We start from the raw sequence: 12,858 nt of genomic DNA on the forward strand, positions 1-12,858 counted from the left end.
CAGGAAAGGGAGGTAATGACAGTGGCACATAAAGTGCCCTCTGCCACACACTGGTGGGTGGCTTGCGGAGTATAAATGTAGTTGTAGATACCAGTCAGGTTCCTTTCAGTGTATACTTATACAACAGCTCCATATTTAGCAATTATATACAAACCCTCACTCACAGAAAGATCCGTACCTAGATACTGGAAAAATTGCTCAAGTCACACCAATACCCAAAAAGGAAACTAGGGGTAGTCCACTGAATTACAGGGCCATATCACTAATGTCGATTTACAATAGGGTTTTGGAAGATATACTGTGTTCAAACATTATGAAATACCTTGAAGAAAATGATTTATTGACACACAGTCAGCACGGATTCAGAAAATATCGTTCTTGTGAAACACAACTAGCTCATTATACTCATGAAGTAATTAGTGCTATCGACAGGGGATGTCAAAAGGACCACGTTTTTAGATTTCCAGAAGGCTTTTTACAATGTTCCTTGCAAGCATCTTCTAATCAAACTGCACGCCTATGGAATATCACCTCACTTGTGTGACTGGATTCATGATATCCTATCAGAAAGATCACAGTTCATAGTAATAGATGGAAAGTCATCAAGTAAAACAGAAGTGATGCTTGGCGTTTCTCAAGGAAGTGTTATAGGTCCTCTATGGATCCTGATCTATATTAATGACATAGAAGACAGTCTGAGTAGCCTTCTTAGATTGTTTGCAGATGATGCTGTCATTTACCATCTTGCAAAGTCATCAGATGACCAAAACAAATTGCAAAATGATTTAGATAAGATACCTGTATGGTGTGAAAAGTGGCAATTGACCCTGAATAAAGAAAAGTGTGAAGTTGTTCACATGTAAAAGAAATCCACTAACTTTTGATTATGCAATAAGTCACACAAATTTGAAGGCTGTAAATTCAACTAAATACTTAGGGATTACAATTACGAATAACCTAAATTGGAATGAGCACATAATTAATTTTATGGGTAGAGCAAACAAAAAGACTGCGATTCATTGGGAGAACATTTAGAAGGAGCAATAAGTCTACTAATGAGACTGCTTACACCATGCTTGTACACCCAATTCTGGAATATTGCTGTACGGTGTGGGTTCAGCATCAGGTGAGACTGACGGATGACATGAACACGTTCAAAGAAGGGCTGTTTGTTTTGTATTATCACAAAATAGGGGAGACAGTTCCAAAGATATGATACATGAATTAGAGTGGCAATCATTAAAACAAAGGTGTTTTTTGTTGCGATGGGATCTTCTCAAGAAACTTCAATCACCAGTTTTCTACTCCGATTGTGGAAAGATTCTGTTGGCACCCACCTACATAGGGAGAAATGATCATCATGATAAAATAAAATAAATCAGGGCTCGCACAGAAAAATTTAACTGTTCAATTTTCCTGCGCACCGTTCGAGAGTGGAACGGAAGAGAGACAGCTTGAAGGTGGTTTATTGAACCCTCTGCCAGTCACTTTATTGTGAATAGCAGAGTAATCATGTACTTGTAGATGTAGATTGATCTCTTTGGGTTCCATGAGTGCTGGAGAGTCAGTAATAAGTGACCCATTGAATTTCACTCACCATCCTGTAATGAGCATCCTGGCATTGATGGTGTCTGAATTCCCTTACCTATTACTGTTTCTACCTATTTTACTTTTCTACAGCTGACAGATCCAATATTGATTCCTCCAAAGTCATTTCTTTTGTTAAAACTTTGGTTCCAGATGAGATGAGAATCACTTCATCACATGAGCTATATCTTTATTGCTGAACAAACCAACCATTTTTTAAATACTTTCATACCTTTCAAAGCCATTAGTGAAAACACAGATTACAAAGCTTACAGCTTATGGTGAACCATAATTCTTTCACTGACCTGAGAATTTTTTATCTTCACCTTGCAGCTATTGAATTTCATTACTTCTGACAGTACAGGGTTATTACAAATGATTGAAGTGATTTCACAGCTCTACAATAACTTTATTATTTGAGATATTTTCACAATGCTTTGCACACACATACAAAAACTCAAAAAGTTTTTTTAGGCATTCACAAATGTTCGATATGTGCCCCTTTAGTGATTCGGCAGACATCAAGCCGATAATCAAGTTCCTCCCACACTCGGCGCAGCATGTCCCCATCAATGAGTTCGAAATCATCGTTGATGCGAGCTCACAGTTCTGGCACGTTTCTTGGTAGAGGAGGTTTAAACACTGAATCTTTCACATAACCCCACAGAAAGAAATCGCATGGGGTTAAGTCGGGAGAGTGTGGAGGCCATGACATGAATTGTTGATCATGATCTCCACCACGACCGATCCATCGGTTTTCCAATCCCCTGTTTAAGAAATGCCGAACATCATGATGGAAGTGCGGTGGAGCACCATCCTGTTGAAAGATGAAGTTGGCACTGTCGGTCTCCAGTTGTGGCATGAGCCAATTTTCCAGCATGTCCAGATACACGTGTCCTGTAACGTTTTTTTCGCAGAAGAAAAAGGGGCCGTAAACTTTAAACCGTGAGATTGCACAAAACACGTTAACTTTTGGTGAATTGCGAATTTGCTGCACGAATGTGTGAGGATTCTCTACCACCCAGATTCACACATTGTGTCTGTTCACTTCACCATTAAGGAAAAAATGTTGCTTCATCACTGAAAACAAGTTTCGCACTGACGCATCCTCTTCCATGAGCTGTTGCAACCGAGCCGAAAATTCAAAGCGTTTGACTTTGTCATCGGGTGTCAGGGCTTGTAGCAATTGTAAATGGTAATGCTTCTGCTTTAGCCTTTTCCGTAAGATTTTCCAAACCGTCGGCTGTGGTATGTTTAGCTCCCTGCTTGCTTTATTCGTCGACTTCTGCAGGCTACGCGTGAAACTTGCCCGCACCCGTTCAACCGTTTCTTCACTCACTGCAGGCCGACCTGTTGATTTCCCCTTACAGAGGCATCCAGAAGCTTTAAACTGCGCATACCATCGCCGAATGGAGTTAGCAGTTGGTGGATCTTTGTTGAACTTCGTCCTGAAGTGTCGTTGCACTGTTATGACTGACTGATGTGAGTGCATTTCAAGCACGACATACGCTTTCTCGGCTCCTGTCGCCATTTTGTCTCACTGCGCTCTCGAGCGCTCTGGCGGCAGAAACCTGAAGTGCGGCTTCAGCCAAACAAAACTTTATGAGTTTTCTACGTATCTGTAGTGTGTCGTGACCATATGTCAATGAATGGAGCTACAGCGAATTTATGAAATCGCTTCAATCATTTGTAATAGCCCTGTATGTAAAGGGTAACTTCTTATTTGCTATACAACTAGTAACAGTTCTGTTTTCTTTTCTCCAACTGCACTGTAAAATCCAGGATTTTTCCCTATCTGATACTGTCTTCACAATGAACTCACTTGTAAGCACCAAATTGTGTGAATATTTTGCGAACAGATACCCTAATGCAGGACAAAGGCAGTCATTATAAAAGCACATGTTTGTAGTCAAATCTCAAACTTAAGAAGCACTTGATGGTATAAAAGTAACTGACCGGAACAGGTATTCGGAGCGGTTTTATTTCTTGCTTGCATCAAATAGATTCCCATTTTTTCTCTCTCAGAGCTTTGATACATTTCCAGTACTTAAGTGTGTGGGACCCTTACCACATAGGACTAACAGGGAACATTGAAAGTATATGGGGAAGGGCAGCATGAATAGTATAGGTTTGTTTAATCTGTGGGAGAGTGTTACAGAGAAATGGAAGACTCTTGAGGATAAACATAAATTATTCTGAGAAAGTCTGTTAGCAAAGTTTCAAGAGCTGGCTTTAAATAATGATTCTAGGAATATATTCTGTGTCAACATGCAATAACCTCCTACATCACTATCAATGGAGAGTATATAAAGCATGTCTGGCAATTGGGAAAAACAGTGCAATCATAGTCATAATGCAGAAATGGAACAATTTATCTCGTGTCACAAAAGGACACGATCAATCAGTTTTGGGCTGAGAGTGGGAGCATTTCTTAAACTGCTAAGTTTTTAAACTGTTCATGTGCCACCATGGTTAAAGTATACCACACATGGCAAAAAGGTATTATCCAAACCCAGCGCTGGGTCAACTGTGTTGTACCACAGGCCATAGATGACAGAGGTGAACAACGGCTGGAGAGATGTCTTCGGGTGAACAGACATCCAACTGTCAAGCAGCTGACTGTCCAGATGAACTGAAGGGTTACCAACAGAGTCTCATCATCGAGCATTCAGCGAATGTTGCTGCGTATGGGCCACTGCAGCAGGCACTGCAGCAGGCACCCGTACTGTCTGCTGTTAATTGGCAACAAAGGCTGGAATTTGTACGCCCATACCACAGTTGAACATCCACTGAGTGGCGACACTTGACCTTTTCAGATGAATCATGTTTTATGATCCGCCAGACACATAGGCATTGGCATGTACAGCATAAAACATCTGAAAGCAAATACCCTGCCACAATGATCAGAAGGGTCCATGTTGGAGGAGGGAGCATTATGATCTAGAGAAGTTTTCATGGCATTTTCTGGGTGGTCTCAACATTCTGGAAGACACAGCAGGCCAACACAAGTATATATCTATCCTCGGGAACCAGCTGTGCACTGGTGGGGAGCACCAAAGATGACCTCGGTTTGAGGAAGGCCGGCATGTACCAGATTCCATGTCAATGTGGCAAGTCGTATATTGGTCAGACGATGTGTACCGTCGAGGATCGATGCCGTGAACACCAGAGGCACACTTGAATGATGTATCTGAGCAAGTCATCGGTTGCTGAACATTGTTTGTCGGAAATTCACACTATGGAGTATGAACGCACGAGGATTCTGGTACAGACGTCGAGATACTGGGACAGCGTTCTTAGAGAGGCCATCGAAATTCGCACCAATGACATCCTCATAAACCGTGACTCTGGCTATAATCTTAGCAAGGCTTGGGAACCAGTGATTGGGTTAATCAAGAGTAAATCAAGCAAACGCATAGTTGTGACGACCACGGCGGACAGAGCCATCACACCGATGTCATCTGAGACAACGTCGCAATATGTTCCGCCGCCCGACCGTCGCGCGGGGAGTGGACAGCGGAGGGAGCGCGCTGCAGGCGGGGGGTAGCAGCCACAGCGTATGGATCTCCGTGCTGGCATGTTCACAGGAGCTCAGTCTATCAGTTCGCCTGATGATGGCAACACGTATGATCGCCGAAATATTGTGCCCGTTGGACACTGTAGACTGGCAGTACACCCGTGGATATCTTGATTATCAAATACGCCAGGAGAAACTCAAGAATCACAATATTCATACTGATCAGTTCTGCTAAACAAACACTTTGTTTCCTTTAGGTGCACTGCCTCAGAACATAATGCCACAAATGAACAGAGAGTTAAAATATGCAACACTCTTGCCTTTTGGTCAGCACACTGAAAAATGTCTCTCATGGCAGAACAGACTGAACTGAGCTTTGTGATTTAATTCAATCACATATACACTCCATTTTAATTTGTTATTCAACTGGACCCCAATGAATTTTCCATGTTGGTACACAGTATCAATAAAAAAACTAGCACTGCATGGCTAGGTAGTATTTGTGCTTACACGTATTGTGTTTAATACAGCAAAATTAACAGGAAAGCTGCTGCTTCCTCATTTATATCAGACTGTCCTCTTCGTTTTCTATCCTTATCTTAATATGTATAAGACCACACTCACACTTATCAAATAATGACAATAATTTTTGCCAGTAAGAAAAGAGGCCTGTTTACAATAAACACTGCTACCTACCATGCAGTTAACAGACATCCTTATTATTGAGTCAGGATAGTCAAACAGCTTACAATTGGCATTGCAGCGGCAAACATCAGAAATGTTGTCCTAAACCAGAAGGAAATACTGCACACAGCAGGGAGGTAGTCACCGTGGTTGCGAAATACTGACTCGCATTTCTCCAAATTAAAAAGCAGATAACGTAACACAACTGACAATCAGGGACTTCAGAACTGACACTTACACAGCCAAGGGACTCATTCCCACAGTACCAGTCACTCCTAGAATCTACTGAGAGCCAAAAATACATTAGGAAAATTTGAGGCCAGTAGTGAACAGGATCAATTCACCTGCATCTAATATGGCAAAATGTCTAGCCTGTGAACTAAGATCTCTAGCTGGCAAAATGGACTCTCATGTGAAGAACTCAATGCACTTCATAGAAAGCATAAAGAGAGAAATAATTTTACCCACAGACATCACAGTCAGTTTGAACGTAAATCATTATTCACAAACTTGCCACTAGACCAAACTGCTGGATCATACAAGAGCATGAACCACCAGATATATGTGACCACAATGAGCTATGTTTGCCTTCAACACATTTCAAATGGTGAGGAAAATACTATGGGCAGACAGATGGTATAGCAATAGGGTCTTCCTGATCTCTATTAGCAGCCAGTATATTTGTGGAGGTCTTTGAAGTAATGGCACTTTGTTTATGTCCCTTACATCCACAATGCTGGTTCAGATAAGTGGATGATACATTAGCCATATGGTCTCATATTTTTGAATAAAACGCACAGGAAAATACAGTTCACACTCAAGGTAGAGAACGGTGCACTTCCATTTCTGGATGTGGAAGAATACAGGACAATGGACAGCACACTAGGTCAAAGACTATGCCATCACTTGTTCTTTAGGTGTCACAGCTTGGCTTGGTGGTGCCTTGGAGGCCAAGGAGTAAAGGAGCATACACAACAATGTAAATGATCATTAAGAAGTGTCATTCATTCGACTGCTAACATCAAATCAGTTCATGGGTATGTTATAAAATGTCATGAGCTGCAAAACAAAAGAGATCATTCAGCTATTACTGTAATTGAAGCGTATGTGAAAAACATCTTACTGCAAAGCTGTTCACTTTATTCAGTAGCTTGGAGAGACTGGAGCTCTCTTTCAGCACCTGCACATCACAACAAGGTGACAAATTCTAGGGGCACACTTCCGTGGCACTGCATAGCAGGAAAGTAATTAACTCTGAGAACAGTGACTGGGAATTAATTATGAGGTAAGTTGACGTACAGACATCAGGGTAGAGATCATACATGATGTTACAAATTCACCATGAAAACACTCCATGTTAAAGAATTTGTTGCCAGGGAAGCAATTCTCAAACACAAGAACAGAAATGAGAGAAGTACTGACACTCCAAGGCATAGGCTGCAAGAATAGCAAGCTTCCCAAAAGTGAATACCCTCAAAATTTCTAATAAAATTACCTACTCTCTCTGTCTTATACATGTCATTTAGAAATTTCAAAACAAATAATGTAACACGCTGGGAGAAAACAAATTATGCTTATAAAAGAATTCTATGATATGGATAATGTTGATTTCATTAACCATGTAGATCACTGAATTGCTTCTGTTCAGTTCAGTACCTGAAATTTTAAACCAGCTACCAAATGAAAGATTGTGATTTCGCCAAATTTATTCAAAATTTACCCCAAAACAGGGAATTTTATGCAGACTTCAAAGGTCAACATAGCTGATGGAGAGGTCAAGTAAATGGCTTACCATGAGGAAGGGTTGTTCCACCAATGTCATTTAACATCAGCACCAATGACAAACCACTGTCAGTGAACACGAGTTTCTTTTACGCTCATGTTCTTGAATTAGTGTGTTAAGGGAAATCTTTTGAAGACAATGAATCCCACCTGACAGATGCACTGAAAAATTTGAGTTTCTATTATTCGAAAAACCAACTTCACCCAAACTCATATAAAATCCAACTGTGTGTGTTTCATCTTAAGCACAATCATGCACATTGTAAACTTATAACCACATGACAACAGATACAGTTGGTATACACACTTCAACCAAAATGTCTGGGAGTCACTCTGATCATACTCTGAAGAACAAGAAGCATTGTGAGAGTATGAGAATGAAGCCAGAAATGATATCCTTCACACAATCATTGGTAGCAAGGGGAGATCTTGATCACGTACCCTGAGAATGAAAACACTAACAGCTGGTTACAGTGCAGCAGAGTATGCATGTCCAGCCTGGTAAAAATCTACCCTTGCAAACTTAGTTTATAAGGAATCAAATGAAATGTGTAGTCTAATTACAGATTGTTGTTTGAAACCTATGCCACTTGTAAAACTCTACCAGCTCACAAGCATTAACACCCCCAGATATTCATTGTGTAGTAGCTCACAGTGTGTAAAGAACAAATTGGGATCATCAGACAAACCATCCATTGCATGGGCACATTCCAGTAACTCCAAGGTTGAGGTCCAGGAGGAGTTTCCTTGCAACCACTTCAGTCTAACAAACAGCAGCAGCAACAGCAAGAAAACAGTGGTTGATTTCCAAACATAAGACTAACTCTATCTGGCCTATCCATGTCAGAAACCCTCTCATCTAGGCATGAACAGTATTGAATCATGTGGAGGTCACTCATCCATTCTCATTCTGGAGTTGGAAGATCCGGAGTAACCTCCAGAAAAGGCACTTCCCTGTGTATAAACATCAACTATGATTGCAGAGAAGCACATACCATGAAACACCTACTGCATTCTCGACTATGCCATGTCTCCTGCACAGAAGAAGACCTTCCTGTGACTCCAAGCACAATTGGAGTTGCAAGATTTCGATAAACAGTAGTGTAACTTTATAATTCTTTCTTTTGTTAGCTTTTAATGGCAATTACCATGTATTGTTTTTGTTTCTTGATGGAATAAATAAATAATGTTGATTTTCATACTTATGATTGTTGCTGCACATTTCGATTTGACTGCACTACTGTTAGCTATCTAAAAAATGACAGAGTCTACAGTATTTCACACAAAATGATCAATGGCAAATAAATAGAAATTAAAGAATCCATCTTTATTGCAATCAAAGCAGATTTCCCTTTATTTCTTTTTCTCTCTTCTTTTTTTTTTAAAAGAAAGGGGGGGGGGAAGAAGAAGAAGAAGACGGTTTACATAATATTACCTCTGACTCCTTTCATACAATACCTATTTTTATACCAGTAAAGTAGAAGAGCCACATTTGGTGTGAAGAGATCAGCAGAACTTACTATGTTCAGAGTCCACTAATGCTGCAAACCTGCGTTACTATGGTAATGGAAAAAATATCTGATTTTAGTTGATGTTACATTACTCATGGCAGTTAGAAAAATAATGAAAAAAGGAACAGAAACATAATCAATGTCAGGATAAAAAATAAAGTAACTCTGAGGAAGAAATAGGAGAATGATTTTGTGCATGGACAGAGAGTAGTATGCAACTAAAATACAAAACTATGAGCCATCATTATTACAGCACATCAGATATTTCAGTCAAATTGTCATCAAATTTATTACGAAGCTACTTGCTAATATGATTAATAAGTCCATGGCAGAGAGCTGTCTCATGGCACCTTAAGAAATGCTTGGCTTTTATAACTATGCTTAAAGATTGATTACAAGAAAGGTAAAAACTGCAGCATGTGAGAATTTTACCACTCATGTCATAAATCTTTGTACACTATATAAAATGTTAATAAAATTCTTTGCATTGCAAAATATACTGTCCAGAATTCAGTGTGGATCTGAGAAGAATAAATCCACCACTTTAGCAACACAAGAATTTGTGGACTTTGAAAGCACTGGATAGGGAAGAATCAATAACTGTCATATTCTGTAACATGTACTCAAAATGACAAACTCATATATCAAAGACAGGTATCAGATGAGAGTAGCAACAAACATACAAACATACATGAGGAAGATCATATGTGGTATGCCAAGGCATGTGTGATAGGACCACTGTTTTTCTCAGTCTACATTAATAACCTTCCTGATTATGTCCCGAACAATGCCATCCTATCTGTTGATGGAGCCAATATTTAACTAAAGGAACAAGTCTGGAAGAAGTTGTTCCAGGGTTTGAAAGTGTATTACTTAATATAGATAAATGTACACTCATGAACTTAAGGAACAACAGAAGCAAACAGTTTGTTAGCACTAAATGTTAACAATAACAACAAACACAAGCAAGTTGGGCATATAAAATTTTCAATTCTCCATACAGACAATACATTAATATGAACAGAGTACATCACAGAGTAGTGTAAGTTGTAAATTAAATTCGGCCTGCTGTACCTTATGAATATCAGCCAAAGTAGCTAGTATTTAAACCCCCAAAATGTTTTACCCTGCACATTTCCTCTCCAGTAAGTGGTACGGAGAACAACTGCAAGGAAGTTCAGTAAATATGAAGAAGCAAATACTCATTATATAGAAAAGGGGATAGCAGTCAACCCTTTTCATATTGTTCTCATTCCATCCCTAATTTTCTGTTGTTTGAAAAGTATTACTCAGTTATAGAAAAAAAAAAAGAAAAAAATTGAAGAGTTACATCATACACTACTGCAAACAGATAAAAGTAGATGGATCTGTACAATCATAACAACAAGTCATGTATGAAATCATGCAATAAATGTCACTAATACAACATAAATCAATTGTAATACAACTTAAGACTGGTTAATATGTAATACAACATAAGACTGGTTAATAAATGAATACAAATCTTGTCTGTAATCCCACTAATGACAGGTTGAGAGACTTTACAGTAAATAATTAAGAGGGCATGAGAATATGGGGATCCAGCTGTAGACACGTAGCAAAATCTAACATACATGTGCTGTTCCAAGCCCTAGAATGGGCATTTTGTGTCCATTGAAGAAAGTTAAGTATTCCATATTGCCAGTCATCTTGCTGTTCCAGGTTTAGCAGGTAGTGAGTAATACTTGTGTACTGTCTGCAGACTGTGCTGCGGAACTCAATTCCTCAGTACTTACAGCAGTTATATAATTACCTTATCTGTGGCTTGTCTTTTATGACACTACATAAACAGTGAGATAACTCCTATCAGATAGCATCTGCTATTAAAATGAAGTGGCCATTCACCAATATCTTAACAGAATATGAATGTAGGTTGATAACTTATCACAACTCTGCTACTGGCATAAATTGGTCATATCAACCATAGACAACATTAATCTTTGGGACTCAGGTCGCTCATCTGAGCCGCCATGTTAATTCAGTCTGTTCTTATACCTTGTACTGTGTGCACATGTATGATAATTGTTGAAATATATGTATGTGCAGATATTAGTGGGGACAGTTTATTCTGCATACTGTTATTCGTATCCTGTTTCCCATACTGGTGCCCCCAAAGTTTTAAGTCATCCGCGCTAGGTGTTGTAAATCAACAGGTTATGGGCATGCCACCATGGCCACCTCACCCAACACTTTATTTGAAGATTTGGAAGCCCAACTATGACTGCCAGGTCCCTTCAATCCTTCACCAACGGCCGGCTCTCCATTACTTCATAGTGATTCATGATCTCCAGCCACATTAACCTCAAACTTTGTTGTTCTACAACAGTCGAGTGCTACACCGTTAACTCAAACAATGGACTCTGAAACTTCCTGCCAGATTAAAACTGTGTGCTGGACCGAGACTTGAACTCAAGACCTTTGCCTTTCGCGGGCAAGTGTTCTACCAACTGAGCTACCCAAGCACAACTCCCGCCCTGTCCTCACAGCTTTACTTCTGCCAGTACCTCGTCTCCTACCTTCCAAACTTTACAGAAGCTCTCCTGCGAACCTTACAGAACTAGCACTCCTGAAAGAAAGGATATTGCGGAGACATGGCTTAGCCACAGCCTGGGGGTGTTTCATTCTTGGTTAGTCCAAAAACATTAATTGCGTGTGATGATACGCCTCTGGTAGACTCTGCATCCCCGACGCGCTTGCCACATTCACTGCCATATGTGTCAGACAGTGCTTCTAATAACACTCGTGCGCGCGATATGACCACGCTCACTGCACGGGCAGCTGCCTGCATGTTGATAAACATCCCCCCTCTCTCATGCACAAGGCCCCCCCCCCCTCCCCCCCTGTGAACCATGGAGCTTGCCGTTGGTGGGGAGACTTGCGTGTCTCAGCGATACACGATACAGATAGCCGTACTTTAGGTGCAACCACAACGGAGGGGTATCTGTTGAGAGGCCAGACAAACGTGTGGTTCCTGAAGAGGGGCAGCAGCCTTTTCAGTAGTTTGCAGGGGCAACAGTCTGGATGATTGACTGATCTGGCCTTGTAACACTAACCAAAACGGTCTTGCTGTGCTGGTACTGCGAACGGCTGAAAGCAAGGGGAGACTACAGCCGTAATTTTTCCCGAGGGCATGCAGCTTTACTGTATGGTTAAATGATCATGGTGGCCTCTTGGATAAAATATTCTGGAGGTAAAATAGTCCCCCATTCGGATCTCTGGGCGGGGACTACTCCAGAGGATGTCATTATCAGGAGAAAAAAAAAAATTGGCGTTCTACGGATCGGAGCGTGGAATGTCAGATCCCTTAATTGGGCGGGTAGGTTAGAAAATTTAAAAAGGGAAATGGATAGGTTAAAGTTACATATAGTGGCAACACGACTTATGGTCAGGTGACTACAGGGTTATGAACACTAAATCAAATAGGGGTAATGCAGGAGTAGGTTTAATAATGAATAGGAAAATAGGAATGCAGGTAAGCTACTACAGACAGCAAGGTGAACGCATTATTGTGGCCAAGATAGACATGAAGCCCACACCTACTACAGTAGTACAAGTTTATATGCCAACTAGCTCTGCAGATGACGAAGAAATTGAAGAAATGTATGATGAAATAAAAGAAATTATTCAGATAGTGAAGGGAGACTAAAATTTAATAGTCATCGGTGACTGAAATTCATCAGTAGGAAAAGGGAGAGAAGGAAACGTAGTAGGTGAATATGGATTGGGGCTAAGAAATGA

General features: G+C 40.3%; 1 protein-coding gene across 1 annotated transcript in view; it reads right to left on the reverse strand.

The window, feature by feature from the left end:
• The window catches only part of LOC126424727 (1,5-anhydro-D-fructose reductase-like), a 61,225-nt gene extending 50,456 nt beyond the window's left edge, over positions 1 to 10,769 (reverse strand). The window contains exon 1 of the mRNA XM_050087447.1: positions 10,695 to 10,769. Coding sequence (XP_049943404.1) covers positions 10,695 to 10,769 — 75 coding nt within the window. The remainder of the gene's footprint in view (positions 1 to 10,694) is intronic.
• Positions 10,770 to 12,858: the final 2,089 nt, after the last annotated feature.

This window comes from Schistocerca serialis, chromosome 10, assembly GCF_023864345.2.
Source record: "Schistocerca serialis cubense isolate TAMUIC-IGC-003099 chromosome 10, iqSchSeri2.2, whole genome shotgun sequence".
Classification (NCBI taxonomy): Eukaryota; Metazoa; Arthropoda; class Insecta; order Orthoptera; family Acrididae; genus Schistocerca; species Schistocerca serialis.